The 17605-nt window shown below is 26.6% G+C and overlaps 1 protein-coding gene across 4 annotated transcripts; it reads left to right on the forward strand.

The window, feature by feature from the left end:
- Positions 1-3138: 3138 nt before the first annotated feature.
- On the forward strand, positions 3139-15684 carry LOC134836905 (synaptic vesicular amine transporter). Of its 4 annotated transcripts, XM_063852185.1 has the most exons (13): positions 3139-3221; positions 3760-3925; positions 4535-4597; positions 10157-10397; positions 12834-12974; positions 13036-13159; positions 13295-13368; positions 13456-13667; positions 13728-13945; positions 14005-14173; positions 14233-14429; positions 14495-14615; positions 15218-15684. In XM_063852185.1, the coding sequence occupies exons 3-13, from the start codon at positions 4577-4579 to the stop codon at positions 15284-15286; spliced, it is 1587 nt and encodes a 528-aa protein (XP_063708255.1). In that variant the 5' UTR covers positions 3139-3221; positions 3760-3925; positions 4535-4576; the 3' UTR covers positions 15287-15684. The 4 variants fall into 4 exon arrangements, with proteins under 4 accessions (XP_063708255.1, XP_063708253.1, XP_063708252.1 ...); XM_063852183.1 differs by lacking the exon at positions 15218-15684 and having other exon boundaries at positions 10154-10397; positions 14495-14853; XM_063852182.1 differs by lacking the exon at positions 15218-15684 and having other exon boundaries at positions 14495-14853.
- The last annotated feature ends 1921 nt before the right edge of the window (positions 15685-17605 follow it).

The following is a 17605-nucleotide window of genomic DNA, read 5'->3' on the forward strand; positions in this document are numbered from 1 at the left end:
ATAGGGATGATAATGTGGTGCAATATTAGAACAATGTGATACCATTTACGTATACGGTTAAATTTCATTATTGAATTCTTCTTTAGATTATTAGAGAAATTCCATAACAACTTCGTGAGAAAATTAAATATCTGTATTTTCCTTTTTCATGTCATTTTTATCTGTTTAAAAACTTACGCAGAAGTTTTTGTCTTTTCTTCCAGGGACATTTTTCTTCGCTTTTTATTAAGATAACGACTTTGCTAGCTGGAGTATGAGCAATGAACCGAATAGTTATGGAAAATGTGTGGCACAAAACTATATGAGAACAAAGACGATTTTTTTTTTGTATTTTAAAAGGGTTTTGATGTTCGAAATTCCAATCGTCGTTGACGCCAAAACGGACAATTGTGAAAAATTTATGAAAATGATATCACACAAGTTGAAAACGTGTAAAAAATCGCACAGTAGACAAAGTTTTTTTGAACGCACGTGTCTTCATAATGATAAAGGTAATGCGAAAAATTGTTTTCTTCGAAAAAAAACTTCTTGTCTTATTTTTCTGAAAAATATATTTTTATATGAAAAAAAACTTGTATTGATTTTGTCTCAATATTTAATTAACACACATAAGAAGACTTTAATATCTTTAAATTTTTAGATTTCCGGAAAACTCTTTCAATAAAAAAATTTATTAATGCAAAAAAAAAATATTCAGACAAGAAAAATCGCGTTGAAAATGAACTTGATACGGAAAATTAGATTTCTATTCATCTGTCACACGCAGTTGAGTAGCATTTTCACTTCATTATTATATTAAATTTATTGAGAATAGCATCATCATCATCGCCGTTCACCAATATGTGTACTTAAAATACAGCATGGGTATATTTTGTAATGATATTCATGGTGTTCTCGTAGCATACCAACAATTTATACAGAGACTCATTGATATGACGATATCAAGTACGCCGAGCGATCATTAACAGCAAAACAGAACAGAAACCCCATTAAAAAAATGTATGAGTTGTTGTCTCTGATGCTCCGTACAAACCGTTGATGATGATGATTTTTCGCTCGATGCCGCGTACGACGAAGTTAACATTGGGTTATATCATTTTGTTGTGATTAAAATTCAATAAATGTCTAAGGTTTGCGTGGGTAGGTTAATTTTTTCACCCTATAATAATTGTTTGCTAAGTGATGTGCATGTAAAATGGTGTGAAAATATTTAAAAAATACAAAATTCCATGACGCACAAGATGTTGGGTTTGCATGATTAACGAAACATGCGAAATTTTTCCGTCAATATATTTGAACTTTTGGCGGGTGAGAAATTTTTAAAAGGTGAAATTTTAAAGATGGTTTTTGTGTTTTAGATTTTGAATTAAACATTGACAAATATTTCGTTGAAAAAAAAGTTTAACAGGGTGATTTATAAAATTAAAAATAATTGAAATTTCCTTAAAAATTTGCTACTTAATATGAATTGATGTCTGTCTGATTATGAAAATTGATTTTTTTTCAAAAACAAGGTTTAATATATCAAATTATGTAAATATTGTCTAAATAGTTTGCAAAATTTGCATCATAAAATATTTGAAATATAATAATAACTCTGCTTTTAGGTTTTCATACAAAAGAATCAAATTTCTAAACTTCTATTTTAAACTCTATTCTTCTATGTAAGACATCGTGATTTATACTAGCTGGAATTAATAAGCTTGTTACTTCCATTAGGCTTCTGTCCTTTGTTGTGACTTGCCTTTATAGTCTGCCAAAATGCGTCAAGTAATCGTTAAAGTATACTCTTTGACGTGGTTTGTTAATAAAAATACGTTTTCTTTTTGTTACTATCCAAAAATCTTATTCTTCTTTTACAGAAGTTCTCACAGAAAAATCTGATCTTCTTGTATACTTGTCATTAGTTGACTTCTCAAAGGCTACCTTTTTTAGTCAATGAAAAATGATCATAATTCCAATCTAGTTCAGCTTTTTGTTAGTCTCCATTTTTCGTCTCTGCTATCAATGTTTTGTAACTTTGCATAATAATTCAAATCTATATGTTCAGTTCCAAGGAGCTTTTTCCAAATGAGAGCTAAACTTAGGTTCAGTTAACTTTTTCGGCTCAAACAAAAATCTGAAATAAAATTATGAATTTATTATGAGTTTTAAATTCAAAGTTCTACGTTCTGAATAAATTGAATATCCTGCAAAATTCGTTTTATTAAATTTTCTTAATCTATTAAAATATTATAAAATAATATTTAAGTTGCAAAAATTAATGAAACTTGGGTAATGAAATGCGCTTTCGTTATAATTGCTTGTTTGTCACGATGAGTTTTGTTTTTTTGATATTTTTCCATCATACAAAAGTAGTTTTTAAATTTAATTATCATCTTAATTTACGCGAAAGCTTTATCAGGCGATCAAAGCAACTATGAACTATATTTAATTTATTGTTAATATCATGAAATACATTATTATTTCTCCGCTCTCCGTCAATTAATCGCAGGGTAGAAAGATACAATTATTCTCAATATAACAAAAAAAGATTTTATCGCGATAAATTTCGTAAGGCTTAGGGAAAAGCAAAGAATTTGATTGATCATGCGATTGTTCTTTGAAAAAAAAAATAAAGAGAAAAACCTTGTAAACTATCTTTTTTTTTGTGATAAACTAACAACCGTTTCAAAAAGATGATAAATTGGAGAAATTCATCATTTCTCCAACTTGAAGTTTAATTTTAATCATGCGCAGTGACTTTTCGCTTCTCATTGGTTCGTTTCTTATCAAACGTTATCGCGTGCCTTTTAGTGCTTCATACCGCAAGCAACAGCCACAAAATTTACTCAAGGAAATAAAAAGACAATGCCAGAAGAAAATAAAATAAAAGAAGCTTATTTAATCTATTATATCACTTCGGCTGTGGCTTTGCTACGAATGTGTGCGAAAAAACGTCGACTGTCATGACACTTATGCACTTCCTCTTCGCAAAATGTATACCTACGAACGCACGCTTACAGAATAAATTGCTTCCGATTATCCTTATAATAATAAAGTGGGTGAATAGTCTTTTCCATTTTATTTAATCCATTAACGGCATCTCATTGGCATCGCCCGTGTCGTTACTTCGGCACACTTGCCTTTCGTATTAATCAGTCAGTAACTTGTTGCTGTCAATTGAGTGTGAAAAAGGAATTAGTGATATCATCTGAAATTTTATCTGTGCTACATTCAAAGTAATTGATTTAGAAGTGCTTTTATTGTCTATTTCTGAATAAATAAATTTTGGCTTTTATTTTTTTTTGTCGTCTTTTATCTTGATAGTTAAAGTTTGTTTAATAGTTATTTTTTATGTGATAAAAAAAACGTGTGTGAAATAAAAATCTTTAATTTTTTAATGAGTAAAAATTTAGCCATTTTAAATTTTTAAATAATTAAATAAAAAAAAAATAATAAAAAATGGAGTTACCAAGTAATTTGTAAAAAAAAATTTAGTGAATTTTCAAATATTGGAAAAAATTATTTTAAAAATATTAAAAAAAGTAAAAAAAATCAGTTACTTGCTTGTTTTCCCAAAAAATCTTTCAAAAGCCAAAAAAGTGAAATTGTAGAGCCTTTCCATACATTTCCATTTGCCAAAGCGTACTAATTTTCAGTGTCCTTTTTATCAAGATTTTATCTCAAAAATAAGTCCCAAAGCACGATTTCTCCTTAAAACAAGTAAAATTTGATATGACGTCACATTAAATTCCCCGCTTTTCATCCCTTCTCCAGCAACAGCATCCCTTCCCAACCGTATAGGACACATCCTTTTTACTTGTTGAAACACCAGAGGAGTTATTTTATCATCAAAAGTAATCAGTACGAGACTAGATCTCGTAGTCGCAAGTTTGCTTTTAGCTAACAAAAAAATCCTAAGTGTGTTGTTTTATCTAAAACAGTAAGTGATATTTTATTTAAATAAAAAAAAAATAATTAAGTATTATATTAAAATTAAATAATAAAATTTAAAAAAAATATCTTATGGAAGAAAAAAAAATAATAATTAGCTGTAATTAAAAAAAGTGCAATAAAAAATTAAAATCAAAAAAAAATTGACACTAAAAAAAATTATTTGATGGGACAGAAACAAAAAAAAAGTTTTATAATTCAATTTTGATCGTCATGAAAGTGATTGACAAAGTTTTACTAACATATTTAAATAGAAAGAAAATTTTCAATATTTTATATAAACAAAAAATTATTAAAAAATAATTCAATATCCTTGATGCCTTGACAGAGAAAAACTCTATCTATATTTTGTCATCACATTATTTAATTAAAAGTCTCGTCAATTTCTAACAAATTTAAAATAGAGTTTAATTTTATGTTACATGAAGTTCATAAAAAATGAGAAAAATTGATATAAAGTGATTTTTATTATTATTACAAAGTTTAATAAAAATTTTTTATTAAATTATATATAAAATATAAATTTAATAATAAATAAAAAAAATGTTAAAAAAATATTTTTTTATAAAAAAAAAATCTTTTCATTATTTTTTTACAGGCTTTTTCCACAAACAATCTCCCAAAATATGATGGAGTGACAATGGAGCTATACGATAGGAAGGTAAGTGCGAAATAAATAAGACAATTTTTTTTAAATAATCTTCATAAATGTTGAAAATAAAATGTTTTTTTTAAATAATAATTTTTTAAATTGAAATGTTTTATTTTATTTTTTTTTGTAAAAAAAAATCATTTAAATTTTTTTAAGAGTTTTAATTTTACAAATATAATTTTATTGAAAGAAAATTAATAATATTAATTTTTATTTAAAATAACAAGTTTCTTGAAAAAACGAAAAACAGATAAAAAAAATATTTTTTTTTATTTTTGTAAAAATTTAGTAAAATACTAATGGAAAATTTTTGAAATAAATGAATAAGGAAAAATAAATATAAAAAAACAAAAATTTAAAAATTAATTTTATTTTAGATAAAAAAAAATTAAAAAATATATATTCAAGTAAAATCTCTTAAAATACCTATTTCAAAGACTTTATTAAATTTGCACAAAAAATAATGAAATTAAAATCATAAATTCACGAAAATAAATTTATTTCCTTGAAAATATCATTTTAATAATACGGCAAATTAGCAATTACTCAACTATTATTTTCATCGCTTCACAACCCGACGTTTAAAAGTTGGAATAAGTGCAACAGGTTTACTTTATCCATATCACGAAACACTCTTACTGTACGTTATTTCGCCAAATATACAAACCAAAAACAAACTTAACTTCCTCTCCTTCATACAACGAAATATAATCCTTGCAGTCGCACCACAACCAGAGAAATGAAGTGCTGTCGGTCTACACACAAAATATTTGCCTTCAAGTGTTTACTCCTCTCAATATTTGTTTTGTGGCATTTAAATTTGTTGCACTTGCTAATTGAAATTTGTTAAAATCTCATTTTCATTAATTAACAATTAATTAATTTTAATCGCAGAATATTTATAAAAAATTATAAAAAAATTAAGATAATCTTTGAAGAAAAATGTTCAGTGTCATAATTGTTGCGATAATGATGTGCAAAACTATACGCAACATTAAGAGCAGTAATAAACACGCGAGAAATTATTCTAAAGGCTACTCTCTCGAGTTTTATACACAACAACAATAATCTGTAGTTGCGGTACGATACACCAGATGCGAGATGGAGAGTACCTTAGTAGTAAATGGGAACTATGAAAGGCAATTTAAAATATAATATAGACGTCTTTTAATTTATCTTCCAGTAGCAAACCGATCCTTTACCATTTCATTTCGGTTAGAACTCAAATAATGTCTGGTTTCCGTCGAGCATAATTTTCAAAACATAAAAAAAAATTTAAAGTTGTTAAAAAAAATATTTTTTTTTTATAAAATTAATTCAAGAGGTAATAAAAAGTGACTTAACAATAATAATAAATTTTTTATAGTACAAATGAATAGCGAAAATTATCTTAAACCATTCTAAATGATGCTAAATAATAATAATGTGTCAGTATAATTCAATTATTGTCATATTATCATGTGTGCTTTATTACTACTTCTATTCATATGAATGAATCTAAAATTGTAAATAAATAATTTTTGCAGAGAAAAATCTGTAAACTATTCATAAATCATACAAAAGTGTGCCCAAGTGACTTTAAACAAAATATATCGTGAATTCTAATATTTTATTTAGCTGAAGTGAACACACATGCAGTTGTTAAATTATATAATTACAGACAAAATGATGTTCAAGTGCAACGGAATCAATTAAATTTTGCACACAATTTTTCTTTTTCGTGTGTTTTTAGTTCAAAGGTCCTCCTTTGAGAATAATTAATTATTAATTTGACAAGACACGAAGGATTATTATTTTTTTTTAGTTTTAAAGGGAAAGTTCATTGAATATTATAATTATAATAATAGAAGATTATAATAATAATTTTAAAATTTTTTAACATTAAAATATTTTTTTTTAATTTTTATTTTATATATTTTTTTTTATTTTTATTATTTTTTTTATTAATTATTATTATTTATTTTATTTTATTTATTTATTTATTTTATTATTTTTGATAAAATATCAGTTTTATCAAGCTCCAACATTTTTTTGTTTTCCGCATTTTTCTCCAACATTTTTACCGCACTTTTTCTTCGAAATGCGGTAAAAAATATAAAAAAATAAAATATTTAATATTAAAATATGTATTATAATTGAAAAAATAATTATTTTCTATTTATTTATTTTTTTTTATTTTTTTTTTAATTTTTTAAAAAAAAATATTTGATAAAATTTAATAATTAAATTAATTAATCAATTAATTAATAAAAAAATATATTAAAAAATAAATTATTAAATAATTATTTTTAAAAAATAATAAAAATTAAGATAAAAATAATTTTGAAAAAAATTAAAATTTAATGATTCATAATTTGAACTTTAAAAAATATTATGAATTTAACTTTAAAAAAATCACAATTAATCACGTTTTTTTGAGGGAATTCCCTCGTAAATAAAACAAAAGTTTTTTTTTAAATATTTTTTTCTAAGATGTCATCAAAAAGGTGCTAATTGTTCTTTTTAACGCAATACTAATAAATTTTGTCTCATTTTAAATTAGTGTTAATGACTCATTCAACGCAGAATCGCATCGAAACCCATAAAAAATGACGAATTAAACCGACGGATGGTCAACGATGATATAAAAGTTGATAAGTAAATTCTTCTCGGTTATTAAAATAATGTACATGTGCTTAAATTAAATATTTTGTGTACGATCTTCTGTCGTTATAAGAATTTATGAATTTCATTCGGTCATTGAGACGACACAATGCTTACCAAACGGAGATGCCTCAGTGCCTTAGATAAGTGCATGACAGCTGACTTGAGTCGCATTGTCCATCTTTGTGGATAATTAGGCGGAAATATTTGTTTAAATATTTACATATTCCCTATTCAAAAATGAAAGTCAAGTGCATCATAATAATGACGCGGGTATCGTGCGATTTTAATTAAGTTTCAAGTATCTTCCCTGAAGATCATTCGTTGCATGCACTTACAATGTAACAAAAGCATAGTTATGCAATTTTCGCGCGAACTTGAATTTTTTGAATAATTTTTTTAATGCATTTTCAAGTAAAACGAAACGCTTGTTAAAGTTACTTTCAACGCATCTCGTTCAATTGATTGGAAAAATATGTGAAGATGTGGTTTGTTAAATAAATAGATTCTTAGAAAATTCCTGTGGGAAAACGAAATGACATGTCGAATGCCTTGAACCTGACAAAAAGTATTTTGTCTAGACAATTGATGACATAAATCCGTTTCGTTGTACATATTTATTTTAATTTGTACGAAACGCAAAAATATCGAGACGACTACGGAATTAAAGACAAACAAAAGTTTGATTCGTTCACCTTTTTGTGGAAAATCGTTTAATGTGGCTTTAAAAGTAAAACAGAACGGAATCTAATTAAAGGAGATTATTTTATTTTAAGATTCGTCTGATGATGAACGTTTAATGTGGTGAAAGTTTAGTCCAGTTCAGAGTTTGTTTTAAAGATTAACTCTTTAAATAATGATTTTTACATGTATTTGATTGAAATTCGTTTTAAAATATTACTTTAAAAAATTTTTAAAATATTTTTTTACTAAATCTTTTGGATCAGTTTTGACTCCAAAAGAGACTACAAAAAAAAAATAAAATAAATTATTTTTTATTTAAAAAAAATTTTTGAAAACTCAGTACTATATTTTATCTTTTTTTGTTGGGTCATAAATACGGTCAACTTTAAAGTTGAAATTTATTTGTAGTTACTTGAACAATAAGTGTCGAAACGTCGCATAAAAATAAAATAAATTGTGAAAATAACAACAAAAAAGCATTTTTTGACCTAAAAAACCCAACAAAAAAAGATAAAATTGAAACAAAAAAGGCCACGAAAAAAGTTAATTACTGAAAATTCAGTACGACAAAAATTCTCCGTTTTGTTAAAAAAAAATTATTTTGATTCATTTAAAAATATATTTGATGTTTCAAAAAGTTTTTACAATTTAAATAAAATTTCAATTTTAAGATATTTTTAAAGTAAAAATTGTTTTTTTTTTATTTTTTAAACTTTGAGGAAATTTATATTAAAATTCTATTAAGTAAATGCATAAAAGCAAATAAATATCTTATAATGTAAAAAGTTAAATTTTTTGATAATTTTAGTAGATTTGGCCTTATGCCAAAATTTTAATTGCAATCAATTAATTAATTTTCAATAGCTTAATGCTTTTAGACAAATTTACATTAAATTCACATTTTTTGATAATTTCTTACAATTTTTCAAAATTTAATGTTTTTTTTACATATTTAGATTTATTGAAAACAATTAACAATTTTCTACTTATTTTCATTAAAATCTTTCACAGACGTTAAATTTTAAATTTTTTATAGAAAAATAATAAAGAGCAAGTTGAAAATGAGACATCAATTCCACGAAATAAATAACAAATTTTCTGTCTGTTTAATTTTCATCATTTTATCGATTCATCCTTAATCTCTCTATATCTCCTTGTAAACCTGCAAAGAAAAAAATATATCGACCAACCAATCAACCATCCGATCAAAACGATACAGAAAAACCTTGTAACTTATCGATATAATCGCGTTTTTGTTCATATACCTTTGATTTTTTCCGTGTTTGCTCAAAAAGTGAAACATAGACACAAGATATATGAGAAAAAAATATTTACAAAAAAAAACAGGAATCAACATCTGACGTTAAACGTTGACAAATATTATGACGAGAGTAATTGATTTTTACCCTAAAATAAATAAAAGTGATTTTTTAAAAGTTAAATCAGGTCACAATTTTCACATTTTAAGAAAATGCTCGGTTAATGTAATTTAACGTGTGAATAAGAAATAAATTGTCTCGACATTAAAACTTGACAATAAATTGATAAATAATAATAATAAAAGGGGAGCAAATTTCATATGTGTATCACAATTTAATTTACTCACAACTTTTCAATGGGAAAATAAATGATGTGTAAAATATAAATAATAATTTTATTACATTATAAATGCCTCTTAACAATACTAAATAATTTTCTTTCAACTCGTATTAACCTTGGCATTAAATATTTAAAAACTCGTGAATTTTAAATGCTTTAATAGCAGAAATTCTCACCGCACAAATACGACGAACGGTTACTATAGAGTTACCTTTAAGAGGATTTTAAGTTGCAATTTGATGTAATCCTTAGTCACTTTACAATGAGAAGAACAAGAGAAGAAAGTTTGTGTATAATAGCGACTTTATTACTATGGAATCAAAAGGAAAATCCACAAGTCGTTTATCTGATTCCCCAAGTGTAATTAATAAATTCCCTTCCAAGTATTTATGCGATTTGCAGATAGATTTGTAATGTTTAGTAGAGCAGCATCAAAGTTAATATTTTACCTTCGGTCGAGATTTAATTTTTTTTACGTTTACGTTTTTAAGGAAAGGAAGTAGCATAAGGAGTTTTAACGGATTTTTAATATTTTCTTTTTTTTTTGGGTTAAATCATTTCACCTGACTGCTTTTCGTTTTATTTTGACGGTTAAACATGAACTTTGTTTCATCCATGATTTTATCTCTTCTTTTTCAGTAGGAGCTAAGAGCCGTTATGCAACCAACAACAAACCCCGAGGCGCAGATACACCATGGGGCTGCAACAAACAACAGTTCAGGCAGCCCAATGGATAATGCAGCCCAATCGCACACTGCAACGGACGAAGGAACATGGGGTACCATAAAGACGTGGATGATACGCTGGCGTGGCTCCAGGCGTCTCGTCCTCGTAATTGTGGCGATAGCTCTACTGCTCGATAATATGCTTTTAACTGTAGTTGGTAAGTAAACATCTTCCCTTTTTTATAACAATTTACAGAAAAACTTACAGAACTCAAGTGAAAGAAGAGTGAAATCAAACACGAAGCCGGAATCGAATTTTCTTTTTGCAAAACTTTCCTCTTTACACTTTTATGTCATCAAAAGTCATGCAAAAAAGCGAAAAAATGTGAATTGCATCATTTAAAAGAACTCAATTGTTCCGCGGTACAAAAGAAAGAAAGAATAAAAAGTGAAAATGTCATCAAAGTCGATTATTAAATAAAGAAAAGTGCCACTTTTGCCATTAACTAGCAAAAATATGCAGAGAAAAAGGAAGTAGCAAAATGAAATAAAAGTTAAAAGAAACGATCTAACAACTGTTGAATGTCTGAAAAGGTGCAGTGAAATGAAAAATGTGGTAAAAAAGTACAATAATTACACAAAAAATTGACTAAAGTGAAGCAATTATTACCTAATGTGAGCTAAAAAAAAGAAATTCGAATCAATTTCATTTTCTCTTACATTTAAATTTAAGATTAGTTTCGTGATTTATTCAAAAAGTCAAAAGTGGTCATGAATTAATGGTAATAAATGATGGTAAAAACCCGTTTTTGATTAGATTCTGTTTACATTGGGAAAGAAAAAGAAAATTCAGAGCAAGGATCTTACCCACTTAAGAGAGAATGAAAAATAGTTCAGCAATCAATGCGTAGATAAACAAAGGAATCATTTACAAGAACAAGACAAGGTGTTAAATAAAACATGACTTTTGTAGAAAAATTGTCGGTAGCCCTTGTTCTATTGTATTTTTTCTAATGCATTTCAAAGAGTTTTGAGAAAAAATTGTTACAGTACATAAAGTCTGTCCGTGATAACAAATGAAAGTAAAAAAATCAAATTATTACAAATGGTTTCTATTGAAGTATTAAAAAATGTATTTGAATAATTACGAAAAATCATATGACACAAAATTTTTAATTTATGAAAAAATTAACAAGCATTCTTAAACAATGGTTATTTTGGATTGAATTTTTGGATTTAGTCAAATTCCAACAAATGGGTCTGATGATATTTGGCTGTTTCGGTTAATTATGCCTCGTTAGAAGTTCTCGTTAGAAGATCTTGAACACCATAACGTAAACAGTTTGATCCACAAATGTTGTCCAATTAAAGATGAATTTACATATTATGCGAGAAAATTATGCAGCTTACAATGGATAATAATATTGGCAAACCGACTTGACTATCCAAAATGTGTTTAAATAATAGCGAAAACACTTCTAAAAACGATGCATAACTAACTAACCATTTAGATGAAAAACTGAGTTTCTTATATGATAGTAACATTGTTATTAATAAATGAAGGCAATCCGAAACTCAATAGATGACAAAGAAGAAACGATTCGGCAACAGAAAAGTCTGCTATTTATAGTTCCAGCAAATGACTTTCGACGCTTAATATACACGAGAAGAAGCATCATTCTAAAGAAAACCATAATAGAATTTCAGAAATTAAAAGATGCGAACTTCATGAGCGTACATAAAGACTTAACGTGACTAACTTACAAAACCTCAGGAATTTTGAAATATTGTTTGACTAACTGAATACTAAAATGCGCTCAAATCATACTCTCACGCAAATTTTTATTTACTCAAGTTTTTTTTCGTATAAATACTAAAAGAAGCATAAAATGTACTTTCCTCACGATTTACTCACAGACAATTTCCAACAATATTCAATTTAATGTTGGATGATGGAGAAGAGGTGTGTGTGATGAAGTGTGAGAAAGTAGAACAAATGTCTTCAACAAGTAGATGGCGATGATGATAAAATAAAAGCAAAATCATTTCAATATTCCCCGATACTTTGGGGAAGGGGTGGCAAAAGAAAACCGAAGAAGATGAAAGCGACAAAAGAAAATAAAGTGAAATAAATCAAAGCAGAGGTAAAATTGAATAAAATTAGTTGAGATTTATTTCAATGGTCCAAATTGCTAATGTAGTGAGGTTAAACGTTCAATCAAACACCCAAATTTGAATTTTCTTCATTTTTCTCTTTCCTTCAAAGTACTTGACAGCAAAAAAAACCTCATGAATTAATTCGATGAGTGCCTCAAGTACATAGCTGGACAACAATAAAAGGCAGTATTCAATCTTGTTCTTTTTTTTACGAACTTCTAATACATTTAACATAATTGTACTTTTATGTCATGTCAACCAATAAGTAGCAGCTTGTGTAAATGTTGAAATGATAATGAATGAGGGGTGCGTGATTTCTTTTCCCTTCGTCTTATTTTTGCTTCGTCGTCGGTGTCATGTGTGTCGAACGAAGGTAACTTCTTCGACGACTCCAGACAATGTGCAGTAATTCTATTAAATAAACAATCTAAATTAATTGATGCTTAAAGAGTTTGAAAAGTTTGTTCCATTCAATTAAAAAACGAATTTTTTCACAGTTCCCATTATTCCTGAATTTTTGTATGACATTCGGCATCCGGATGCACCGTTATCCTCCTTTCCCAAGACTCCGCCGCCTCCAACGCCAGCTCCGGGATGTAATGATGCGCCACAGAGCGATCTTACGACATTGGGCTACGGTATGAACTTCCCGTCTGAATTTTTTTTCGATGAAAAATGTTGAAAAATTGATTTTTACAGAAAATTCCAGTTGGTATGCCGAACGTGAGGAACGACACAAAGAACTTGTTGAGGAAACGGTCGAAGTTGGAGTCATGTTTGCATCCAAGGCATTCGTACAATTGTTGGCAAATCCAATTGTGGGGTGAGTGTTTTGTCCTTAATCGATTTTTTTTTTTGGTTTATGTGTTTATTTTTAAACTTCTTCTTAAAGTAAGTTAAGTAAATAGAAATAATCTCAAGTTTTTTTGTGTTTTTCCGTTTTAAATTTGTATGACAGACCATTGACAAACAAGATTGGATACAGTATACCGATGTTTTGCGGTTTTGTTGTGATGTTTTTCTCGACTATCAGTGAGTATCTTTCTTTAAATTCAAAATTTTGTCGTGTCGATGAGATGAAAATAATGAAAAATTTCGTGTTTACTTGTCTTTAATCAGTTTTCGCATTTGGACGAACGTACACGGTGCTTTTTATAGCGCGTGCTTTGCAGGGAATTGGTTCGTCGTGTTCATCGGTGTCTGGAATGGGAATGTTAGCAGATCGTTTCACGGATGACAAGGAACGGGGTAATGCGATGGGTGTTGCGTTGGGCGGTTTGGCCTTGGGTGTTCTCATTGGACCTCCGTTTGGCGGAATTATGTATGAATTTGTAAGTTTTTTCATCTAAAATCTTAAAAAAATCATTTAAAATCGAAAAATGTATCAACAGGTAGGAAAATCCGCACCTTTCTTGATTTTATCGGCACTCGCATTACTAGATGGTCTCCTGCAGTTGATTATGTTGCAACCTTCAATCCAAGCGCCGCAGACAGTAGAACCTCCAACACTTAAATCTCTCATTTCCGATCCTTATATTTTGGTAGCGAGTGGAGCCATTACCTTTGCCAACATGGGAATTGCGATGTTGGAGCCGTCACTTCCGATTTGGTAAGAAATTTTTAATTTTTTTCTCAATTTTTGACCTAAAATTTAATTTTTTTTTTTAGGATGATGGATCGAATGGGCGCCAGTAGATGGGAACAAGGAGTAACATTCTTACCTGCATCGATCAGTTACTTAATCGGAACGAACTTATTTGGACCTTTAGGACACAAAATTGGTCGATGGCTCGCAGCAATGTTGGGTCTCATCATAATCGGCATCTGTTTACTTTGTGTAAGTTTCATTTTTCAAATTAAAAAATATTTTTTTTATCAAGAAAATTTAATTTTTAGATCCCAATGGCTACATCAATGAACCACTTGATTCTCCCGAATGCTGGATTAGGCTTCGCTATCGGTATGGTAGACTCTTGTATGATGCCAGAACTCGGATATTTGGTAGATATTCGGCATTCAGCGGTTTATGGAAGCGTTTATGCCTTGGGAGATGTCGCTTTTTGTCTTGGATTTGCGATTGGACCTGCGCTCAGGTAAAAAATTCTTAAAAAAAATATTTTTTCGAATAAAAAAATTAATATTTTGTACAAAAAAATAGCGGTACCTTGGTAAACAGCATCGGTTTCGAATGGATGTTGGTAGGAATAGCCTTCTTATGTTTCTGTTATGCGCCGTTATTGCGATTCCTCAAGAATCCGCCGACGCGCGAAGAGAAAAAGGTAGGTCCAGGCGTAGATAATCCCGCGATGACATCTGATATGAACACTATGGAAATGGCAAAATCGATAAATAATAATATTGACACTGCCGGCGACTCGACGAAACTTTAAAATTGTTAGATTTTAATTTTATTTTAAGTTAAATTGAATTTTATTTTTAGAAATTTTAGTTAAATTTGTTGGGTAGGTTTATTTATTTTTAATTTTATAGTTCCTTAGTATGTATTATTATTTTAATTGTTAACGAAAATTATTATGTGAATAAATATTTTATATTATTATTTTAAATTTTTGTGTTTTTATTTAATTTTTATTTAATTTTAAAAATAAAAAAAAAAATAATTAATAAAATTACTAAAAAAAAATAATTAAAATTAAATTTAAATAAAACTAATTTTTTAATTAATTTTTTTATTATATTCAAAAATTTAATTAAAAAATATTTAATTATTTTTTTTTTTTAATGTTTCTCCTTTTTTATTTAAATTAATTTTTTTTATTATTTTTTTAATTTAAATAATTTTATTGAATAAAAAAACTTTAAACTATTCTTCAAATTTTTTAAATTTTATATAAAAAAATTAAATAAAAAATTTTTTTAGTCACTAATTGTTGGCGAAAGATCAGCCGTGCGTTATGTCACCTACCAAAACGAGGAGGATGACGAATAGGATTCGGTTAACCAAAACAACAACAACAACTTTACACAAATTGTTCAACAAGATCCTCTACTTGAAGATTACGAAGTACTTGATGATTTGTAGCCACAAAAAATAAACCAAGAACAAAAAACTGATAATCTCACAAAATACCCACAATTGAATCGTCTTTGTTTCTCATAATTTTATTAACAAACAAAAATATACAAAATAATTAAAGGAATTGTAAATTGCATCACATGGACGTAACAAACCACGAAAGAATCACAGTAAGAAAAAAAAATAAATAATTCACTTGTTAATCAAAATGCACTTAATATATATAAAAATGCACACACACAAACACTAATAAACATATTAATATACTCGTATTACATCATTATCATTATTATTATTTTATTGCCATATGATTACATTGTTACTGCACCACAGATTAAATAATAAATGCACATTAAATAAATATTGGTTACGATAATTTACTTTACCGCAAATATTGATTTGATTTTAACTTTGTTGTGGTTTTTCTTCTTTTTAACTTTATTAAAAAAAATATTTTTTTTAAATAATATTTTAATTATTTAAAAAAAAAAATTAAATTTTTATTTTTTTTAAAGCACATAAAAATATACATGTAGTTTAGCAAAATATTTAGCTAATTGTTTAACCCATAGTATAAAATTCTGTTAATGTCTAGTACAAAAAATAGAGTTTTATCCTTGAGCATTTATCGTTACCTATTTATGTTAAAACTACAAAAAATATTAAACATATATAACGATGTTCAAAATATTAAATCAAAAAAATAATAATCTATAATATATTACTCCCTGCATACTCTGCGAAAGTCATTTTCTAAAATTTCATTATTATAAAAATTATTAAAAAATATATTTTTTTGTAATTTTTATAATAATGTTGTTTTATAAAAACAATTATAAAATTAAAATTATTTCAGTACGGTTAAAGATTTGTTCTTTTTTACACAAAAATTTGAATATTTATCTTAAAATTTAATTATTTTAAGATATTTAATCAAATTTTTGTAGCTAAAAATGCGTCAACCGTACTGCATCCCAACAGCTATTAAAATGTCTTATCGAAAAAAAGCTTAAAAAATATAATACTCAAACATATATAAACCAAAAATAAATGTTATGTTGAAAAAATAATTAAAAAAGTCGTCACTTCTGATATAAATATTATAAAAAAATATTTAATTAATTTATTTAGCATGCACAGCACTTTGATAAATTTTAATCTTAACTATTATATATTATTAATATTTAAAATAAATATTGCACATGGGCAAATCTGACTATAATTATGGAAATTCTAAACACCTTTTAATATTAAATCTTGTTTTTAAGGCATGAATGATATATAAAAGGTGTTTTATTAAAAAATATATATTAATCTTGGTAACAATAACTTTAATAAAAAAAAATGTTATTGTCTAAAAAATAATAATAATCTTATAAAAATATATAATAATGCATTGCCTGATGATAGAAAAATCTGAATGGCTGCAGACTTTTCTATTTCCATCAGGCATTCATTTTATTATTAAACATAAAAAATATTAGATGTTAAATAAATGTGTGACCAGGAACATTATAAAATTAATGAAAGATCATAAAAAAATATTTTTTAATTAATTTTTTTTAAATTTTAATTTTTTCGGAAAACCCCTTTTCCGTACTTTTTTTAAAATAATATGCGCAACTACTTAAAAAATACTTGTGTATTCGTTGATAACTCAAAATATGAAAAAAAAATATAAAAAAAATAAAAAAAAAGATATATCGCTGTCAATCTCTATTTAAACAAAAAATATATACATAATTAATCTCTTAATTAATAACTTAATTGAATGTTACATTACATGTCTCTGAATGTTTAAAATTAATATTAATTAATAAAAAGTATCACATTAATATTGCTAATATAGGTGAGCGTTCTACGTATCAATAATAAAAAAGATTTCAAAAATTTATGAAACTTGAATATACTATGCGATTACAAACTAACATCAATAACATCTGAGTAGTCGACATGAACTATTATAATTTTAATTATCATTAATAAATGTATTACTTTCTAGCGAAATGTATGTTTTTGTGATTAAATAATGCATATTCAACATATTAAATATTAATAAATGTTCTAACTAACGAAGATGAAATATATAAAAAAAAATATTTGTAGAATGTAGCTTAATTATAATATTAATAAATAATATAATAAATGTGTATAAATGGATGAACACCTAAGATAGCACACATATATAACAAAAACATATTCTTAAACCATGATAACTATTGCTTTTAACAT

Source organism: Culicoides brevitarsis, chromosome 1 (genome assembly GCF_036172545.1).
Source record: "Culicoides brevitarsis isolate CSIRO-B50_1 chromosome 1, AGI_CSIRO_Cbre_v1, whole genome shotgun sequence".
In the NCBI taxonomy this organism is placed as follows: Eukaryota; Metazoa; Arthropoda; class Insecta; order Diptera; family Ceratopogonidae; genus Culicoides; species Culicoides brevitarsis.

Coding starts and splice junctions, on each gene's coding strand:
- LOC134836905 (XM_063852182.1), top strand. CDS start 4,577: ATGGAGCTATACGATAGGAAG. Junction 13,369..13,455: donor GATGTTTTTCTCGACTATCA/GTGAGTATCTTT, acceptor GTCTTTAATCAG/TTTTCGCATTTGGACGAACG. Junction 14,174..14,232: donor TCGGCATCTGTTTACTTTGT/GTAAGTTTCATT, acceptor TTTAATTTTTAG/ATCCCAATGGCTACATCAAT.